General features: G+C 40.3%; 1 protein-coding gene across 1 annotated transcript; it reads right to left on the bottom strand.

The window, feature by feature from the left end:
* Window positions 1–9,993: 9,993 nt before the first annotated feature.
* LOC115202404 (GTPase IMAP family member 7-like) lies at window positions 9,994–11,954 on the bottom strand. The gene is made up of 2 exons (XM_029766532.1): window positions 11,890–11,954; window positions 9,994–11,445 (listed from the first exon to the last, which is right to left on the bottom strand). Exons 1-2 carry the CDS (start codon window positions 11,906–11,908, stop codon window positions 10,520–10,522), a joined length of 945 nt encoding a protein of 314 aa, XP_029622392.1. The 5' UTR covers window positions 11,909–11,954; the 3' UTR covers window positions 9,994–10,519.
* Between the last annotated feature and the right edge of the window lie 11,512 nt (window positions 11,955–23,466).

The raw sequence follows: 23,466 nt of genomic DNA, 5'->3' as shown, positions 1-23,466 counted from the left end.
GAGGGCTGTTTTTGGACAGAAAATGTCACCCAAGTATTTTTTTAATGTTTTATTTTACAATTCCATTTTTATTTTTAGAATGTTCATAGTGTCACGAAATCGATTGTGATTCTTCAGGGTAAGAGCGTTTTCTCCCGAGTGGTGAAGCAGTCTAAGGCACTGCATCTCAGTGCTAGAGGTGTCACTACAGACCCTGGTTTGATCCCAGGCTGTATAGCGTGATTGGGAGTCCCATAGGGCGTTGCACAATTGGCTCAGCATCATCCGGGTTAGGGGAGGGTTTGGCTGGGGTAGGCCATCATTGTAAAGTAAGTATTTGTTCTTAACTGACTTGCCTAGTTAAATAAAATGATCTAGGCTATTCTGATGTTTTGAAGCCATGCATACACTTTTCACGTTGCATGTACAGTACACATACCTAGGTAGTTCAATTGATAAATTAAATTAAAAGTCAAGGTAACTTAGCCCACAGTTTAGATTCTACCATCGGTGTGTATTCATGGATGCAAAGGGAAGCCAGGCTTCCCCAGCAATAAACATAAAATGATTTATCCTTGTCTCTGTTTTTCATACTTTTCCTTGAATTTGCAAGAGGCTGAATGTATCTCACCGGAGAAAGCATCAGAGCGAGCAAAACAAAGACCATCTTTTTTAGTATTGTAGCCCTGCTGTCTGATGTTGTCTTGACAAAAAGATTATGACATTGTTGCCACCCGTAGCATTGAATGCAAGGGAAGCCAGCAAGCATTTGGCCTCTCATGATTAAAAAAATTAAATAAAATTATAAACAATCAGCATTGAGCTAAACTGAGTGAGCTCAACTGTGAATAGCTCTGGCACACAAAAATAAAATGTCAAAGGAAGCCAGTTGGATTTGGCTTCATCTCTTTTTACCGTTGTCCTCCGGTGGCTAGCTAGCTAAAATTGTCCCTTTCTTAAATTAGCAATGGATGGAAATAGAGATTTGGACTTGTGATTTTACTTAATTTTCCATACACAACAATGATTATAACAGCGATTCTGATCCAACCATAAATTCATACATTGTCCCCCTGGCCTGAGGGGATGGAAGTTCAATATGTAGCTAGACGTAGTAGGCTAATGTTAACTAACAAGCCTGATGCATCGTTGCCCGTGAAAGGAATTTAGGCTAGCGAGCAAGCATTTTAGCCAAATATTTACATATTCAATTAGGGAAATCCTACTGTGAAGTGAGCATGTGCAATAACTCAATTCGTCCTTGCACTCCTTCTAAACAAAAAATAAAATGTAACTTTGGTAAAGGGCAGTCTACAAAACTTTGTGTACTCTGTTCGAAAGAGATTTTAGTTTTGGAAACGGAGAACTGAATTCAGATCAAATATTTCATCAATGACAAAATTAGCAGAATGTCAGCCAAAATCCATCTTGCTCCATCTTCTCCCACTGCCGGACACTGGGCTTCCTCTCATCAACATACAGTATTTGGTGGTGGTGGAAATGCCAAATGAATGCTTCAGATTTCTACATCTGGTGAACCGTCTGGCTCATTGTTCTACCTGTGCGTGTGTAACAGTACTCTTCTTGCGTTGTGTACAATCAATCATTGACACGAACTCCAACTTGTAACACCAGTCATGGAGCTTTATTCTGATAGGAACAACACAAAATTGCACGTCATGCAATGCACGGCTCACCATCCATCTCTGCACTCACGCACTGTACAAAATATACAAACCCCCCCACCAGACAAAGTAAGTTGCTAGCTAGTATTAGCTGGAATTCTCTACAACAAAATGCACAACAATTATTCACCAAAAACCGTTGCATCTTATGTGTGATGTTTGAATAACATTTACAAACAAATTGATAGAAATTGTACATTTAAAACCATCACTTGGGAGAAAAAAATCACTTTTGATGTACAGTGCTTTGCAACCAACAACTTTGGTGTTTGTTCACTGGGACGATTCTAACTGAAACATCCTCCCTCGTAAGCAAGCTACGCAAACCAGCCAATAAGATGCCATGTTGAGTAGGTGAAGGCGAGACAAAAATAAAACCAAGCACCCATTGGCTAAACAATATAGTGGCAAGAGGAATCACCAATATAACCCTGTTACACTCCCCCCTACTGAATTCCACTTGCAAAGAAAAATTATAAAAATACACAACCACACTGTGCAAACATACCAGGTACAGAGACACTCAACATATGTACAGAATAATGTACAGTGAAAAAACCAATGATATATTTTTATACTACCTAATAGAGAAAACTAAAAGTTAAAGCTGTGTATATCGAGGATGCAGACCCTGCTTTTAAACAGTCACTAAATATTCCAGTCATTAGACTATTCTCCTTGAGAATTAGAGTGAAAGGTGTTTGATCAATCCCCTTAACCCTCATAGGTAAACATGCCTGTTACATGTTAAGTACACTCAGTGACTTTAAAACATCCAAGTAAGAAAATAAACTACCATAAGAGACTTTATCATATCCGTCACATTACCATCCTGCAACCTCTAATCATGGTCACAATGATGTAAAAACAAAACAAATAAAACATGTCAATACCATTGACCCTCTCTATTCACATATTAACCTTCAAGAGCCAACATTCTGCTAATTCATAATCACAATCAGTCTTGACACTGGTTTAAATAGTCTTCCTGCCCTTGACCTAATACGACCCCGAGTACCTTCAACTGCATAAGGAGTGACAGTGTTGTGTACTGTTGCAATAGTGGGACTGTCAACACAGTCAGTGCATAACTGATCAGTTAAGGAATGGTCCGAGTTTGGTAGGTCAGTACGGATATCGTAAGCAGACTGGTCAATTAGCTCACTCACTACACTGTTACGGTCTCGGGTCAGATTCTTGAAGACTCTCTGATCGAGGCAGACCTTCCAGCTGCAGTATATCTTCCACAGAATCCAAAGGTGGAATATCCTGAGCGTCCAAGGATCGCACATCACCCTCCAGGCTTGTGTCACCTGTTCCTTTAGAAGGCAACTCTGACACCCACACTCTTGTTCTGTACTCAGCATCATCATCCACTGCAGTCTCCAATGCAGCTGAGACCACAAGGTGTCATTCATTTCCTCAGATTCTGTTAACCCAGACATGTCTGTTCCCTCGTCAACGGCAGCATGGGGAAGAGGAAGAAAGTTGACTGGCATTATCAGGTTGCGATGTACCGATTCCCTTTTTGAAACTTACGGTCAGACTGTTGTGGCCTCTGCTCCAGCACAAGCGCCAACATTGCAAGGACACGTTCCATCGGCTCAGCTGAGCCCTGAATACTCTGGGCTGGGGAAGGCAACACATTAGGTACTTCCATTTGGGGCCTCACAGCAGGCATGGTGAATGGCATGACAGCATCAACTTCCTGCTTCATTGTTGCGATGGCTGGGGTCACCTTAGATAAGTGAGAGTACCTCTGCTCCCTCCTGTATTCATCCAACCTCTCATGAACATCTGCAGCGGTCCACTGCTGTAATGGCTTGCAATTAAACATAAGCGACAGTTCAGCGTTAGGGCAATGTCTGATGAACATGACTGTGAACTCACGAGATGGGTCTTCAACACTTTTTTCCTGTCTCTTTAGACAATCTTCAGCAACCTCCATAGCCCTGTTCAGTCTGAGCCAATAGTCGAATGGTTGTTCATCAATCAGAGGTAATGTGGCATAAAAGTCAACGAGGGGCATGCTTGGAAAAGCAGTGTCACTAAAATGTTGTTTCAGTATGTCAAGGATGGTACTCGGGCCTTTAGATAAATCAACGGAGGGATTGCTGCGTATGCCCACTTTAACAACATCCCGGGCCCTTCCCATAAGCCTACCCATAACCTCATCTGCTTGGTCCATCACAGATACGCCCCTCTTACACATGTAAACCATGACCATATCCTCCCACTCATGCACTGTGCACTTTTCAGAGCCATCCCCCCGAAAGTACACCAGTTCCCTGATATCAGACTTCAATACCAGGTTCAGGCCTGACAAATCCATACCCCTAGAGCTGCATGCATTCCCCATAACATTGTCCCCAACATGTCCAACAATTGCCTTTGACTCCAAACAGGAGGCAATGTTCTCCCCAATGGAATGACCAATCTGCTGTACTATGTCTGCTATGAAATCCATGGAGACCTCCCCACTCCCTGTATTTGGCAAAACTCTTTCATACATATCCTTGGGCGTTTCCATAGGTAAACTATCATCAAAACTCCCAAAACCCTCCAGTTTAGGCATAGGTGTAGAAGCAACTGGAATTTTGGCTGAACCCCTACCAACAGATGGTGACAGATGAAATGTCAGGAAACCCCTACCTCTCCCAACACCTTCCATGTTAATAATGGGAAATCAACAGACTAATAAAAATGTCAATGGCAAAATATATATATTTTTTTACCTCAAGTCAAAATCTAACCTGTATCTAGTACACTGGTAAAACTCACCCTACTTATATCAGATATACGTTAGAATTGCAAATAAACAAGTAACACAAAAGTTATTTCGTTTATCCGTGAAGAGTCTCAACCAGAGAAATCATCCATTTCGATAGTAAAATGTCGCAGTAGGGCCCTCTTGTGGCGAAATGCGATATTGCCGTCTTATCTGATTCTTCAACGGCAACCACGACGAAGTTCTGAGATGGAAATCCAGCGAAGGACGATCTGATCCAGAAGAACGGTCACGGCACCACTGTAACAGTACTCTTCTTGCGTTGTGTACAATCAATCACCGACACGAACTCCAACTTGTAACACCAGTCGTGGAGCTTTATTCTAATAGGAACAGCAGAAAATTGCACGTCATGCAATGCACAGCTCACCATCCAACTCTGCACTCAGGCACGCTGGTTTGGTGCTTGTTCACTGGGCAATGTAGTTACCAAAATAATACAATTACAATATACAATATAATATCTTTAACAATGTACCTGATAGGAACAGCACAAAATTGCATCTCAGGCAATGCACGGATCACCATCCAACTCTGCACTCACGCACTGTACAAAATATACAATCCCCCCACCAGACACAGTAAGTTGCTATCTAGTATTAGCTGGAATTCTCTACAATAAAATGCACAACAAATATTCACCAAAAACCGCTGCATCTTATGTGTGATGTTCGAATAAAATTTACAAAGAAATTGATATAAATTGTACATTTAAATCATCACTTGGGAGAATAAAAATCACTTTTGATGTACAGTGCTTTGCAACCAACAACTTACCGCTGGTTTGGTGCTTGTTCACTGGGACGATTCTAACTGAAACATCCTCCCTCGTAAACATGCTACGCAAACCAGCCAATAAGATGCCATGTTGAGTAGGTGAAGGCAAGACAAAAATAAAACCTAAAAGCCATTGGCTTAACAATAAAGTGGCAAGGGGAATCACCAAAATAACCCTGTTACACGTGTGCTGTATGAGATTCATAGACCGCTTCAACAACATGAAAGACAGGAGGATGTCTTTGGCGGTTCTCTTCAAGTAGGGTGAGTCAACATATATTTTCTACTTGCTGGCACGCACACACACACACAAATCATAGTCATGCACAGCCACATCATATTTAGGTTACGGGAATGCCGCAGGTACTTCATGTTTTTGATGGAAGACCAGATGTGTTGAATTTAGGCAATCACTGAACTGATCAATTAGCTCAGTTGGTCTGGTATGGTGCCAAGTTGGAACAAATCCTGCAGTACCTGAGACACTCCAGGAACAGGGTTGCCTACCCCTGGCCTACAAAAAGGGACTAGTTAGGGGTTGGTTTTGAAAGGGCCTCTTTTTTTCTACGAGAACCATTCTTCAGCATGCAAGGCACTTCTGATTAGCATTGTTACTGTAAGTATCATAATTTGGGAATTACCAGCTTTAATAAACTGTGTCATGAAAATTGTGTTATTTAAAGAAAAATGTCCTCACTGAATAAAAACAAAACATTGAGTGTAATATCTGCTCTTTGTCTTGAAATATCATCACATTTCGCCCATTCTTCAAAGCAAAACTGCTCCAGCTCCTTCAAGTTGGATGGGTTCCTCTGGTGTACAGCAATCTTTAAGTCATACCACAGATTCTCAATTGGATTGAGGTCTGGGCTTTGACTAGGCCATTCCAAGACATTTAAATGTTTCCCCTTAAATCACTTCAGTGTTGCTTAGGGTCATTGTCCTGCTGGAAAATGAACCTCAGTCCCACTCTCAATCTGGAAGACTGAAACAGATTTCCCTCAAGAATTTCCCTGTATTTAGCGCCATCCATCATTCCTTCAATTCTGACCAGTATCCCAGTCCCTGCCGATGAAAAACATCCCCACAGCATGATTCTGCCACTACCATGCTTGACTGTGGGGATGGTATTCTTGGGGTGATGAGAGGTGTTGGGTTTGTGCCAGACATAGCGTTTTCCTTGATGGCTAAAAAGCTCAATTTTAGTCCCATCTGACCAGAGTACCTTCTTCCATATGTTTGTGGAGTCTCCCACATGCCTTTTGGTGAACACCAAACATTGATTTTTTTCGGGCCACTCTTCCGTAAAGCCAAGCTCGGTGGAGTGTACGGCTTAAAGTGGTCCTATGGACAGATATTACAATCTCCTCTGTGGAGCTTTGCAGCTCCTTCAGGGTTATCTTTGGTATTTTTGTTGCCTCTCTGATTAATGCCCTCCTTGCCTGGTCTGTGAGTGTTGGTGGGCAGCCCTCTCTTGGCAAGTTTGTTGTGGTGCCATATTCTTTAAATTGTTTAATAATGGAGTTTATGGTACGCCGTGGGATGTTCAAAGCTTCGGATATTTTTTTATAACCCAACCCTGATCTGTACTTCTCCACAACTTTGTCCCTGACATGTTTGGAGAGCTCCTTGGTCTTCATGGTGCCGCTTGCTTGGTGGTGTTGCAGACTCTGCGACCTTTCAGAACATGTGTATATATATTGAGATCATGTGACAGATCATGTGACACTTAGATTGGTGGACTTTATTTAACTAATTATGTGATTTCTGAAGGTAAGTGGTTGCACCAGATCTTATTTAGGGGCTTCATAATAAAGGGGGTGAATACATACAGTTGAAGTCAGAAGTTTACCTACACCTTAGCCAAATACATTTAAACTCAGTTTTTCACAATTCCTGACATTTAATCCTTGTAAACATTCCCTGTCTTAGGTCGGTTAGGATCACCACTTTATTTTAAGAATGTGAAATGCCAGAATAATAGTAGAGAGAATGGTTTATTTGGTAGCATTGCCTTTAAATTGTTTAACTTGGGTCAAACGTTTCGGGTATCCTTCCACAAGCTACCCACAATAAGTTGGGTGAATTTTGGCCAATTCCTCCCAATAGAGCTGGTGTAACTTAATTAGGTTTGTATGCCTCCTTGCTCACACACACTTTTTCAGTTCTGCCCACACATTTTCTTTGGGATTGAGGTCAGGGCTTTGTGATGGCCACTCCAATACCTTGACTTTGTTTTCCTTAACTTTGGAAGTATGCTAAGGGTCATTGTCCATTTGGAAGACCCATTTGCAACCAAGTTTTAACTTCCTGACTGATGTCTTGAGATGTTGCTTCAATATATCCACATCATTTTCCTCCCTCATGATGCCATCTATTTTGTGAAGCGCACCAGTCTCTCCTGCAGCAAAGCACACCCGCAACATGATGCTGCCATCCCTGTGCTTCACGGTGTGGATGGTGTTCTTTGGCTTGCAAGCCTACCCTTATTTCCTCCAAACATAATGATGGTCATTATAGTGAAACAGTTCTTTTTTTTGTTTCATCAGACCAGAAGACATTTCTCCAAAAAGTACGATCTTTGTCCCCATGTGCAGTTGCAAACCATAGTCTGGCTTTTTTATGCCAGTTTTTGAGCAGTGCCTTCTTCCTTATTGAGCGACCTGTCAGGTTATGTCAATATAGGACTTGTTTTACTGTGGATATAGATACTTTTGTACCTGTTTCCTCCAGCATCTTCACAAGGTCCTTTGCTGTTGTTCTGGGATTGATTTGCACTTTTCGCACCAAAGTACGTTCATCTCTAGGAGACAGAACGCGTCTCCTTCCTGAGTGCTATGACGGCTGCGTGGTCCCATGGTGTTTATACTTGCGTACTATTGTTTGTACAGATGAACGTGGTACCTTCAACCGTTAGGACATTTCTCCCAAGGATGAACCAGACTTGTGGAGGTCTACAATTGTGTTTCTGAGGTCTTGGCTGATTTCTTTTGATTTCCCCATGATGTCAAGCAAAGAGGCACTGAGTTTGAAGGAAGGCATTGAAATACATCCACAGGTACACCTCCAATTGACTCAAATTATGTCAATTAGTCTATCAGAAGCTTCTAAAGCCATGACATCATTTTCTGGAATTTTCCAAGCTGTTTAAAGGCACAGTCAACTTAGTGTTTGTAAACTTCTGGCCCACTAGAATTGTGATACAGTGAGTTATAAGTTAACTAATCTGTCTCTAAACAATTGTTGGAAAAATCACTTGTGTCATGCACAAAGTAGATGTTCTAACCGACTTGCCAAAACTATAGTTTGTTAACAAGACATTTGTGGAGTGGTTGAAAAACGAGTTTTAATGACTCCAACCTAAGTGTATGTAAACTTCCGACTTCAACTGTATCTACGCACCACTTTTCCGTTTGTAATTTTTTTAAATGTATTTATATTTTTCATTTCACTTCACCAATTATGACTATTTTGTGTATGTCCATTACATGAAGTCTAAATAAAAATCCATTGAAATTACAGGTTGTAATGCAACAACATAGGAAAAATGACAAGGGGGATGAATACTTTTGCAAGGCACTCTAGGTTTTATGTTCCGGTACAAATTTCAGCCGGACTCTGACTGTTCTTTTATGCCACTTTGCCAGCTAACAATAGCATCTGAGTTCCTTATTAGATCGGATTTTTTGTTGTTGTTGACCATATTCGAGACGAAATTGGTAGATTGCTCGTGCGCCTCCTTCACCGCCTCTATGACTTTGATAAATGTATCTTCCTCTAGTCCACCTTTTACGGGAGTGTAGGGACCCCAGGACGACATTTCAATTTGTTATTATTCATGCTCCTCTCCAAATGGTGAATAGGGTTTTTAGATATCCTCACCCAGGGCACTATTACTCTCCATTTAAAATGTTTCCATGTAGGGATTCCCACTTCCCTGGATTGTAGTTACAGTATGGGTCCCTAATCATTTGGTCAAGGGACCTGTTACCTTGTGTTGAGAACCATACTGAAGCGTCTGCCAATTTACTACTGGAGAATATGGGAGACCTAATGTCTTATTCCAGTGTCACTCCTCAAGTATCACTGTTGTTGACAACACATATTACCGGTATTGACAACTTTTTTTTATTGCTACACAATCGGTCTCTAATACTTAGCCCCTCTAGGGCACAAACCAATCTCTTTACTTATTGCCTCAGCCAGTCCACAGCCATATACACACACATCGATTTCAAATGAATTCTTAATACTTCTGTTCTTCTCCACCCACGGAGGTGTGCCCACTTTAGAACTCACAGGCAACAGTCGATCACCATTCACATTACCAGATAGTGACAATGTCTCCTCCTTGACACCCACTACTGCCGGAAAACGCCTATAACCTTATCTACATACTACACAAACAATACAGACACTTAAACAGTCTACATTTCTGGTGGCTAAATCCTAACCTTCTGGTGGCTAAATCCTAACCTTCTGGTGGCTAAACCCTAACCTTCTGGTGGCCAAACCCCTGAACTTCCAGTCGCATATATACAATGGGCTTACTGAATAAATCCAGGCTTTCTAGGTCAGTTTCCCATCATTTATTTTCAGCCTACAACCCTCATCTCCCAAAGATGTCAGAATGAGTGGAAACTGCTATATGAACTATCTCGTTTTTGTGTACCGGCTCCTGTTCCACTGATTCGGACTGTAAATTGTGGTAAATCCTGCCGACAATGCCAATTGTTCTGGTACAAATTCAAGCTGGACTCCAAATAAAGCTCAAGCTAGATTTATTTGCCACACTGGGATATACAGCTGCAAAGACAAGATATGAAGTCACAAGCACAGACCCCCCCTTCTGTGTTTAGGATGAACAATCAATCTCTGTCGCTGTGCAGGTGGTGTTTGTTCCGGTTGTCCACCAAACATCTCACAGGTCTTATTATCAGTCACGAGAGGCCTTGAGGTCAGGGAGTCAGTCACATAATTGCTCTTCTTATATGCAGAGAGAACACTTATTTTTATTCTAATAAATTATGATATACAACATCTTAAGAGAATATAATGACAAACACATTAAGAAAATATTATGTAAGAGTAAATGATGATCTATCAGCTGGCTCCTATCCCACCCTTATGGACAGACGTTTGTTTACTTCCCTCTAGCCAATACCACTTCACATAGAATGATCTATCTAACCCATAACACGATCATCGCTATTGCTAGGATACTAATATGATTATAAACATACTAAAACAGTTATATTGTTAAATTACTTAGCAGTCAAATAAATATATTTTATTGAATACAGCAAACGTAGTCTAAAACCAACACAGGAATTACTCCAGCGATAGCTCCTGCTACCGCACCCACTACTGCACCAGGTGGTCCTCCAATAACACCTCCAATAGTAGCTCCACTTGCAGCAACAGAACCTGCAGCACCTAGATAACGCGCAGCTGTGTTCATTCTTTCAGCTTTCTCTCGAGCCTCTCTTTCATGTTTTTCCCTCAGCTCCATTCTTGCTTTCTCCAGAGCCTCTCCTTCAAATATTTTCTTCAGATTCTCCTCCTCTTTGTTTCTCTTCTCTTCATTCTCTCTCAAGATCCTGTTCTTCTCCTCTTCAATCTCTCTCTCAGCCTCCTGGAACATCTCAGTGGTGTAATGGCTTCCTCCATTCATCATGACCATGTTGTTTATCTTCTCAAGCAGCTCAGTGACCTGGGAGGGATTCTTATCTTTGTTGTTGAAGACGTGATATCCCCCATTGCATTGGTCAACTAAGCTTACTAGATTTGGATTTCCAGACAGAAATTCTTCAATTGTTCCATCCTGAAGTTTGTCTCCATGTGTGAAGAGAACCATGGTGTATTTTGATGCTTTGTCACCGAAGAGTTTCTGAATCATCTTCACTGTTTTCTGCTCCTCTTCAGTGAATCTTCCCAGCTTGATCACAATCAGGAACACATGAGGACCCGGAGAAGAGAGGTTGATGCACATTGTGATCTTTTCTATTGCTTCCTCCTGTGTAAACTTTGTGTCAAACAACCCTGGGGTGTCAATAACAGCCAGACTCTGCCCACACACCATTTCTCTTTTCTTATCACAATCTTTAGTCACAGAGATGGAACGTAATTGTGATTTGAACAATCTCGTCCCCAGGATTGTGTTTCCTGCTGCACTCTTCCCAGCACCAGTCTTCCCCAACAGCACAATCCGTTTCTCTGTTGGATAACAAGGAAAAGTTGTTACTGTTGTAAAAGTAGCTGTTAACTGTTGATTCTGAGAACTCCTGGGAGGCCTATGACCAGGGTGGAACTTAAACAACATCACAGGTCAGTTGTATTTTATCCTTTTTTCTATTATGACTTACAATCAATCAACACTGTAGAGGACATAGCTTACATGAAAATGCATAGCTTTATCACATTTTCAAAGACACAACTAGGCATATCAGACTTATGGTCATTGTACCGGCAATACTGGGAAGTGATGAAATAGAAGAAGTATGGAGATTAAAAGTAGTGTTCTTACAAGCACACAAATGACCCTCTTTTTTAGCCCATTCCTTGCAAGGCATGATTTTTTTGTAATGAATAAAAGGTAGAACAGTCAAAATCAGTTTCCCTCACCATCTTATACAGTGAAGTGAAGACTTAAGTACTCACCAGTCATGTTTTGGAGCATTGTCAAGCTCTTACCAGGTCTAGTGTTCCCAACCAGAGCAATCCGGGTCTCTAATGGATAAAACATGTAATGCTGTTACTGTAGAGATAAGTCTGATGCTGATGTTCTTTCTGTTTGGCCATCTTGTGGAACATCTACTAAAACTACATTTTCAGTCTCACATTGCTTCTTAGACTTACATTTTTGGTGTATAAATTACAAACTCTAAACAAATTAACAATGACAATATCTACAGGTAACTGCCAAAATAAAGGAAACACCATTGACAGAGCTGTCATTGTCCATTCCTTGCCTACCCACCAAGTTTCCACATTAGGAAAATATGGCAGCAGTGTCTTACTGCCTTGGGTAGAACACCAGTTGAAAACATGCAATAGAATCCATTTTGTGTGGGAGTCTAAAAAAAACTCAACAAGGGAGAAGCAAGGAAAATGCATCTGAAAGAAAGTTGGGGAGACAACCAACTAAGTTCTCTGACTTTCTCAGAAACACTAATAACTAACAGGAGCTTTTCAGAATGTCGACACAGAAGGTGTGAAGATGAATCTGAAGATGGAAAAGAGATCTATGCTACAATTGATGAGTCTGTGGTCTCAAAAGGCTCTGACATCAATGCTGGAATGAGCCCAGGAAGAAGCAGACACATGAGTATCCCTTCATCTTAAAGATGCCCTTCAAAAGGGTGCACAGAACATTATAATTCCAACACTGGATACAGACATCATTGTCCTCCTTGCTGATCTGTTCTTCTATCTTACCAAAGATTATCCAACCATAAAGCTGTGGGTTGCTTTTGGTATGGGGGAAAAACTAGCAGGAGATTTGCATCAACACCATCTACGAGAAGCTTGGATTGCGAGTTTGGCTTTGTCAGGCTTCCATGCATTTACAGGTTGTGATACAACCTCACAGTTTCATGGAAAAGGCAAAAAGAGAGCTTGGAATGGATGGAATAAATGACATTTTATGAATGAAATTGAATTTGTGTCAAATCGCCAATTTACAATAATTCACTGTAGTAATTCAGTGACAATTATTCTCTTCCATACGTTGTTCCAACCTACACGGTAAATGTTTTTAATTATGTACTTTTTTTGTCTATATTGAATACAATAATTTGTGTGTCATTAGTGTAAGCACACTGTGTTTGTCTATTGTTGTGACTTAGATGAAGATCAGATCAAATTTTATGACCAATTTATGCAGAAATCCAGGTAATTCCAAAGGGTTCATATACTTTTTCTTGCCACTGTAAGTATTCAGACCCTTTACTCAGTACTTTGTTGAAGCACCTTTGGCAGCGATTACAGGTTACTTCAAATGCCTTTTAAGGGATCTGTGTAACACCTCCTCACGGGGGCCAACATGTCTTTCTCTGGAGACAAAGAGATCATCAATTCCATCCGGAGGGATATAGCTAAGTGGTTAGTGAATGTATTATGTGTGTTTTTTTTTTAATAAATTGCCTATTATTAATTTGAGAAATAAACTACTTCAACTGTAATTCAAGCCTTGAACATGACCCTGTGCATTAAATCAAATCAAATCAAATGTATTTATATAGCCCTTCGTACATCAGCTGAAATCTCAAAGTGCTGTACAGAAACCCAGCCTAAAACCCCAAACAGCAAGCAATGCATGTGAAAGAAGCACGGTGGCTGGGAAAAACTCCCTAGGAAAAACTCCTGAGAAAGGCCAAAAACCTAGGAAGAAACCTAGAGAGGAACCAGGCTATGAGGGGTGGCCAGTCCTCTTCTGGCTGTGCCGGGTGGATATTATAACAGAACATGGTCAAGATGCTTCCAGTACGCATAATTACCTGACAATATGCATTTGAGTAACCAGGAAATGATTCAGGCACAATCATGTAGAATAGAGCAGACTACTGGTAAATGTTAAGTGTTTGGAGCAGAAATGACCAGCCCTGAACAGGTGGTGTGTGCAATCCTGATACCAATCTGGGACAAAGGATTTAATTTATTGTATCATATCTGGGACCAAGGTACAAACTAAGACAATATTCAGAATAGAGATTCTGACAACACACTGATCCCATCTCCAAATTTTGTTTACACCTAAAACCACATTGATCTGCTAGACAGACTGATGTTCCTCTACCCTTCCTGTGCTGAAATAGGCCTATATTGCTTCATGTCATGATCAACTTGTGAATATCTTTTAGCCTAATTGCAGATGAAGGTCATATGTTGGTGGTTTCTTGAAAATGCATGGCAGTCTACAGCCAGGTAGAAACTACTATAACAAACAAAACACGTTTGAACTGTGATTTATTGGTGACGCTTATTCCAAAGCACAATGATGTAAAATAGCGCCACCTGCTGATGAAACACTGGACATACGCTATACAGCAGAGACACTGTACTGCTCACAAACCACTCTCGAACAAGTAGATTCTCTAAGTCCCCAACCCCATCACCATTTATTGGCAATATGCAGATGCAAATTGTATTAATCTTAGCTTTCATTACAATCAAAGAAACTCAGGTAAAAACCAGCTACAACTGGGAAAATAAGTTCTGAACTTTTATCCAACTCGGAATTGTAATTTCGCAACTCTGGCCTCTTTCTAGAGCTACTAGCTGAAGATCACTGACGTCATCATGATTTAACCATTTTTTCAGAGTTCCCAGTTGTCTTGAAAGTACCATAAATCTGGCAAATGCAAGACTTTAATGACAAAGTTTGATTACAAAATTTGCATACAACATTTTCAACTGAGCGCAGCACAACAAGGGGAGTCCAAAAATGTCTTGAATGCTGCTGCATAAGTTATATAATATGCCAGGGAGATATGTATACTGTAGGTAAGAATTTGATTCTAAGTATATGTTGTGTAGTAAGCTGTTAGTAGCCCATGTGCCTCACCCTAATAGTTTGGTATATTTTCACCTCTTAATTTCATCTACTGTTCTGACTTGGTCTGACCTGTTTTTGAGAAATGTAATCATCGAATATTGTAAGAGCTTTCATAGTCTGTTTATATGCCCCCTTTATTTATCCTAAGGTTCTGACTTGGTGTACAGGGAGAACACTGTAAAAACGTCCCATGTTCTGAATTCTGTCGCTGTACTGAACAAATAGTTATATTGACTACGTCCATCCTAGCTCGCTCAGTAACCTCTTATCTGCTTGTTGTCCCCTTATGCCGTAGTTTGTAAATCTCAATTGTCAGTAGAAACCACATTTGTTTAAGCAAGTCAGCCATATGAGCTATGTTTTTTTTTAAAAGGCAGTAAATGATGTTGAATTAACTGTTTTTCTGCCAGACAAGGCTCCGCTGATAGCCAGGTGTAGCAGTGGTAAGGTGTTGAGACTGCTGTTGGGACTCTGCTGTTGGGACAGCTTTATGTAGGCCCTAACAGTTTGTGGGCACTGTTTGTCACCGTTATACTGCAATTGATGTATTGTTTAGTGTTGTGGCTTTTCTGGCATGCATCCCACATATAATTTTTTTTGCCCCACCAAGATTTACATGCTAAAATCCTCACTGCTCTGAGCCCAGGTCCAGATCAATTGGTGTTTTGAGTAGTTTTGTAACGCTTGTCGTTAGAATGAGAAGGGGACCAAAACACAGCGTGGTAAGTGTTCATGATATTTATTTTCAAGAAACACTCAAACAAAAGGGAAAACGAAAATGCACAGTTCCGTCAGGCACATACGCTAAACAGAAATAACCTCCCACAAAACTTAGGTGGAAAACAGGCTGCCTAAGTATGATTCCCAATCAGAGACAACGATAGACAGCTGCCTCTGATTGGGAACTACACTGGCTCAAAAACAAAGAAATAGAAAACATAGAGACTCCCACCCGAGTCACACCCTGACTTAACCAAACATAGAGAATAAATAAGATCTCTAAGGTCAGGGCGTGACAAGTTAAGGCCAACACCACAATAACAAGAGACTATCTCTTCTAAGTATAGTAAGCCTGCTTATAATATGGTTAGTAGGGATGAGGAATTCCTGACCTGTCATGGCATGTAGGGCATCGGTCAGCAACCCTGTTCCTGGAGAGCCACAGGGTGTGCAGGCTGTTGTCCAAGCTAACACTATGAGGACTAACACACTGGAATGGGGTTGACCTCAAGCCTGCTTTCCCTGCGGCTCTAAAAGATCATGGTTGAATAGTGTGTACCGTCCTACATATATATATATATATATATATTTTTTTTTTTAATCTTTATTTTAACAGGGAAAACAGACTGAGACCTGGATCTCTTTTACGGCTGTGCCCTGTGTAAACATGTTGACATATACAGTTTTAGGCATACAGACAAGAACATTTCAAACATACAAAACAAAGACACAATTCAACAGAAACAATCACAGATAACATCATATTGATCCTCCATAACATTTTGAAAATGGGCAAGGGACACCAGAGTGTCTAACTTAAGTTGGATCTGCAGTTTGTTCCATAAATAAGGCGCAAAGGAACTAAAGGCAGTCCTACCCAACTCTGTGGAGACCGCAGGAGTCTCTAATGTAATCCACATCTGTGATCTGGTTTTAAAATTTGTATATCTAGTGGAAATTAATGATGATATATATGGAGGTAGTTTTAAAAGAAGCGCTTTATAAATAAACAAGAGAGCATGTTGCTCTCGCCTCACAGATAGAGAGGCCCAACCCACATGTTGATAAAGGATACAGTGATGAGTTTTGTAACTATCACCCGTGATAAACCTGAGTACACAATGGTAAATAGCATCCAGTGGTTTTAATGTGTTTGCCGATGCATGCATATAGATAATATCACCATAATCTAAAACGGACATAAAAGTAGCCTGCACAATTTGTTTTCTATTTACAAAGGACAGACAAGCCCTGTTTCTATAAAGGAACCCTATCTTGAATTTGAGCTTTTTTCCCAATTCAGTAACATGTTTTTTAAAAGAAAGCCTATCATCTAACCATACCCCTAAATATTTATATGCAGAGACCTGTTTGATTTGAGTACCATCCAAGCTAGTGATTACAAAAGTGTTTCTAACTGAGAGTTTAGACCTAGAAAAAAACATGACATTTGTTTTCTTAGCGTTTAAAACAAGTTTAAGCTGTAAAAGAGACCCCTGTAGTATCCTAAAATCAGACTCCAAATGCATTAAAGCTTGGTCTGCTGTTGGAGCAATAGAGTACATCACTGTGTCATCTGCATATAAATGGAATTTACAATATCTGACATCATCACCAATGTTGTTTATATAAAGTGAGAACAATAGTGGGCCAATTATTGAACCCTGGGGGACCCCTTTAAGTAACTGTAAGGAGTCAGACTTGACCCCGTCGACCATGACGGCCTGAGTTCTATCTTTAAGATAGTCATAAAACCATCGGCAGGCATCCGTGCCCACTCCTATAGATGACAGCTTACTCAAAAGGATAGCATGGTCTACAGTGTCAAAAGCTTTTGACAAATCTACAAACAACACAGCACAGTGCTTTCTATCATCTAAGGCATTTGCAATATCATTTACAACAAGCATAGTGGCCGATGTGGTACTGTGTTTAGATCTAAAACCAGATTGATTGGTGCTAAGAATACTGTTAGCAGAAAGAAAAGACTGTAACTGTTTGTTGACTATAGATTCTAGGATCTTTGCCAGACAAGGGAGCCTAGAGATGGGTCGATAGTTATCCAAATCACTACCGTCACCTCCCTTATGTAATGGCAGAACAAAAGCTGCTTTCCACACCTTAGGGATAATTCCTGTGCTTAATGTTAGATTAAAAATGTGTGTCACTTAACCAGCAATGATAGGTGCAGCACACTTAAGTAAGAACGGGTCTAAATTGTCAGCGCCTAAGGATTTCTTAGTATCAATGGCACACAGGGCAGCTAGAACCTCTGCTTTGGTTATTTTCTGGAAACTAAAAACAGGGTTACCATTTTTCAGAGTAACGGTTGAAAAGCAAGATGAAAAATCAACTAACTGGCCAGTGCCACAATGGCCACTTTTCCTTTCAAATAAAAAACCAACAGAGATGAAATGCTTATTAAAAGCATCACAAATATCATTTTTTTCACTTAGGATACAGGAATCTGAGGTAATTTGCTTAGGAAGAGAAACAGCAGAATTCCCCCGTTTCAGTGAATTAACGGTTTTCCAGAATTTTGCAGGATCTCCTGCAGAATCTGTCATAGCATTAAGGAAGTAATTTGATTTTGCCTTTTTGACAGCTGCAGTACATTTATTTCTCAATTGCCTAAAAAACAGCCAATCAGCTGGAGTACCTGTTTTCCTCGCCAAGGCCCAGGCCCGATTCTTTTGCAGGAAAAGACCTGACAATTCAGGAGAGAACCAAGAACTGGTTCGGTTTCTTACTCTGTGTTTCTTAAGCGGGGCATGTTTATCAGACATAGAGGTAACAATAGAAGAGAAAAAAGCAAGGGCTAAAACCGGGTCCAGAAAGCAGCAAGTGGATAAAAACTCAGAGTGATATAAGTCAAGGGTAAAAGCTTGCTGTGAGAAATGTTTATAATTTCTCTTAGAGATTATACAGGGATCAGAGTGTTTCAGCCTGGTATCTCTAATACAAGCAATAGGGCAGTGGTCACTGATATCATTTGCAAAAACCCCACTGGCTGTGTATTTATGGGGGGTATTTGTTAGAATAATGTCTAGTAGAGTAGATTTTACTGGGTTCTTAAAGTTGGGACGGGTTGGTTTAGTTATCAGCTGAGTTAGATTTAGCTCAGTAAAAATGTCTTTTAATTTATCGGATACTGGTGAAAGCCAATCCAGGTTAAAATCTCCCAAAATCAGTAATTCAGAGTTTGCATAATTAGACAGTATATCAGATAATTTGCATAGAGTACAAGGAGGAGCTGAGGGGGGGCGATATACCCCTCCTAGAGTTAAACGAGCATTATTACCAAGTACCAAATTTAAAACTAGACATTCATATTGCTTTGGGACAGAGGTTGATATGGACACAGAAACATTTAGGCAGCATTTTACATAAATCGCGATACCACCACCTCTACCAACTCTATCAGCTCTATAAATATTGTACCCAATCAACTGAACATCTGAATCAGGCACAGAATCACACAGCCACGATTCAGATACAACCAATACGTCAACATTTGATTGTGAGACCAAAATTTCAATAAAGTCCAACTTTTGTATCAGGCTTCTAGCATTCAAATGAATTATTCCAATGCCATTGCTACAATAATTCATATCAGATGGAGTATCCAAGGTAGCACCTGAAGCTGCACTGGATGAGCAATAAACCATTTTCGAGCTATTGACAGAGCTCAATTTTATGGGGACAAGATTACTACTAACAATACCTCTCTGCATGTGAGTAGTATTCGCAATACGGTGACTGGACAATAATCTAGGAATTGCAGAAAGGTTGTTAACTGTAGTTTGTTCCATATTTGCAATTCAGGATCTAATTAATGAAACTGGGAGAGGAGCATTGAACGTAGTCTGATAGGGGAGCGTACAATCCCAAAAGTCAACCCCCGAAAATACACAACGTCAGGTCTATGCTGAGAGATGTTGCTAGTAGGCAATATACCACATAGCTACAGGTATAAGGCTACTTATTATAGGCAGGGTTGGCTGGTGACCACAGGTAATACGTTACCTTGGCTTTAACGGAAGGGCATTATATGCACTTGTAATGTCATCGTAAGGTAAGACTAAATCCTCAGTGGGTATTATAGCATTAATAACTGTTAAAATCTGAATTGTTAAATTGTGTGTGTGTGTATATATATATATCAAATGTTGCATGATGTATCTCATCAATTACATTTGTATCTAATAATATTTCCCTCTCTATGAAGCAATTCAGAAGGCAAGTAGAGAGGTTTGTCAAAAGGAGGCATTTAAGAGAAAAGATGTACAGTATGTTAAGCTTAGTATGCTAAGTACAATTTCACCAATCTGAAATGGCGTCAGTATCTCTCTATGCAATAGGAGCTCCACTTCACATTCTAAGAACAATGCACAACATGGCCTGATGGCAGCCTACAGGGCGATTTTGATTGTTTACACTCGAGCCCCTGCCTTCCTTCTCTACCTAAATTCTGTGTACGATAGCTAAAAAGACATGGGAGAAGTTAAAGGCCATTATCGTAACGCTGGTGACCCTCATACTGTGAGCAAGGGCGCCTTGACCGCCTTATATGATGTCCTGATGACAAGGATTCAAGTAATTGTATGGGTATGCTGTGGCTTGTGTCAAATGCATGTCTAAAATTACAATTACATATATTTTAGACATGACTAGTTCTTTGTCCAATTTTTTTGTTTGTTGATATTGCACATTAAAATTAATTTTATTAATTCACATGGCAGAATACAATTGAACTCTGAATTGCATGATAAAAAGAAATGTAAAACAAAACAAGAAATATATGAATATATGATTTGATGTGTGCAAAAAAAGTTTCATTAACATTCACCTTTTGCTACCATTTCTGTCAAGCCGTCAATGCATACAGTTTGACACATGTTCGATAAATCCAACATATGCACCTCACAGAACGCACTGCAACTGCCTCTGCAACGCAATGCTGCAAGTTTTACTCCAATGTTTGGAAACAATGTAAATGTGAACAAACACTGTATAGCCTCAAAACATGGTTACAACTATGCATTTGATATCAGTCCACCCATACATAGTTCTGTCTATGAATGAGAATGGTTATGTTTTTCCAGCCCCAGCCCTTAGTTTTTTAGGGGATCGGGTGGGAAGAATGCTTTGTTATTGTTCCAATGAAGGATTATTGTTTTAAAAGGGTAAGATAGCTTTGTTGCCTGTCCTATAAAAGCTAAGCGCAGAATGTGTATTAAATATTTAAGTCCCTATTAGTCCTGTTTTAGGAATGCGCATAACTCCTACATCATAATGCCCATATTTACAAATGACATGTATCAATTAGATATTTATTACAATAAACATATTATAGAAGGCTTTGTATAAAATATACTGAATATGTAGTCTTTCCAAAAGATTCACAGATATTAAACTTCTTTATACTTCATTTTTGAAAATCTCTTTGGAAAGAACACCCATGTGTAATATCAAAACATGCAACAAGAATGTGGTTCAGGCTTGTGCCTTTTAATAGTAACTTTATAGACATCCTTACCTTTGCCTACCTGCTGAGTTGTGTAGTGAGTTGTGTAGTCCTATGTCTACAAGTGGAGATGCAACTGACCTTTTTATAGCAATGTGAGCTTATGCCTTGTTGTACTTCATGATGTGATTGGTCACCCTTTAAGGTTTTAGTTTAGTCAGTCAGGTGATTTCTTGTAAATCCTGGGTTGAGTTCCTGCACTACATTGCTGACTCACACCAGATCTTATGACGCCTGGATGGGTATTTAATATATCAGCTAACTGCATAATGTGATAGTGTGAGCTGGATGATGTGGCTCACAACCATTGGTTAATAAAATGCAACGCCTGCACATCTTTACGGACAGGACCTCGACCATGCGCTCCTCTGCATGATAAAACCTAGGTCATTGAGTCCCTCTTTATTCAGTCAGGGTATTTCTTGTAAATCATGCTCTCAGATAGCTACAGTGCATTCGGAAAGTATTCATACCCCTTCACTTTTTCCACATTTTGTTACGTTACAGCCTTATTCTAAAATTGATTAAATATTTTTTGTCCCACATTAATCTACACACAATAGCCAATAATGACAAAGCAACAACAGGTTTTTAGAAATGTTTGCAAATGTATTATACATAAAAACCTGAAATATCACGTTTACATAAGTATTCAGACCCTTTACTCACTGCTTTGTTAAAGCCCTTTTGGCAGTGATTAAAGCCTTGAGTCTTCTTGGGTATGACGGTACAAGCTTGGCACACCTGTATTTGCGGAGTTTCTCCCATTCTTCACTGCAGATCCTCTTAAGCTCTATCAGGTTGGTTGGAGAGCGTCGCTGCCCAGCTATTTTCAGGTCTCTCCAGAGATGTTCGATCGGGTTCAAGTCCGGGCTCTGGCTGGTCACTCAAGGACATTCAGAGACTTGTCCCGAAGCCACTCTTGCATTATCTTGGCTGTGTGCTTAGGGTCGTTGTCCTTTTGGAAGGGGAATCTTCACATCAGTCTGAGGTCCTGAGCACTCTAGAGCAGGTTTTCATCAAGAATCTCTCTGTATTTTGCTCCGTTCATCCTTCGCTCGATCCTGACTAGTCTCCCAGTCCCTGCTACTGAACAACATCCCCACATCATGATGCCGCCACCACCATGCTTCATCGTAGGGATGGTGCCAGGTTTCCTCCAGACAGGACACTTGGCATTCAGGCCAAAGAGTTCAATCTTGATTTCATCAGACCAGAGAGTCTTTAGGTGCCTTTTGGCAAACTCCATGCGGGCTGTATTTGTATTTATTAGGGATCCCCATTAGCTGTTGCCAATGCATCAGTTACTCTTCCTGGGGTCCAAACATATTAAAGCGCTTACATTAAATATAAAACAAAAGATAAAACAGTAGTTCATATAATATTATTACACCACTACATATCTACATTGAAAAATGTTTAATACCCACATACAACAATATCACAATGTCTGCAAATGCATGTGTCTGTACCTTTTGTTTGTGACTCTTCAAAGTCCTTGTTGTTCCATAAGGTGTATTTTTACTGTCATGTGCCTTTAATTAGTCTGGCAACTCTACCAACAGCGCCTCTTCAACCTCAGGAGGCTAAAGATATTTGGCTTGGCACCTAAAACCTTCACAAACTTTTACAGATGCACAATCGAGAGCATCCTGTCAGGCTGTATCACCGCCTGGTATGGCAACTGCACCACCTGCAACCGCAGGGCTCTCCAGAGGGTGGTGTGGTCTGCCCAATGTATTACTGGGGGCAAACTACCTGCCCTCCAGGACACCTACACCACCCGATGTCACAGGAAGGCCAAAAAGATCATCAAGGACAACAACCACCTGAACCACTGCCTGTTCACCCCGCTATCATCCAGAAGGCGAGGTCAGTACAGGTTCATCAAAACTGGAACTGGGAGACAGAAGCTGTTTTTCAATCTCATGGCCATCAGACTGTTAAAAAGCAATCACTAGCACCTTAGAGGCTGCTGCCCTATATACATAGACTTGAAACCACTGGCCTTGTCACGCCCTTACCTGGGAGATCCTTTATTCTCTATTTTGGTTAGGTCAGGGTGTGACTAGGGTGGGCATTCTAGTTTCTTTGTTTCTATGTTGGCCTAGTATGGTTCCCAATCAGAGGCAGCTGTTTATCGTTGTAAAGTAACCAACTTTTTTGGTTACTACATGATTCCATATGTGTTATTTCATAGTTGTGATGTCTTCACAATTATTCTACAATGTAGAAAATAGTAATAATAAAGAAAAACACCTCAATGAGTAAGTGTGTCCAAACTTTGAATGGTACTGGAAGTATTCAGACCCTTTGCTATGAGACTCAGATTTTTTTGTTTGTTATTTATTTATTTTATTTCACCTTTATTTAACCAGGTAGGCAAGTTGAGAACAAGTTATCATTTACAATTGCGACCTGGCCAAGATAAAGC

This window comes from Salmo trutta, chromosome 11, assembly GCF_901001165.1.
Source record: "Salmo trutta chromosome 11, fSalTru1.1, whole genome shotgun sequence".
In the NCBI taxonomy this organism is placed as follows: Eukaryota; Metazoa; Chordata; class Actinopteri; order Salmoniformes; family Salmonidae; genus Salmo; species Salmo trutta.
This window is presented reverse-complemented; position numbering and strand designations above follow the sequence as displayed.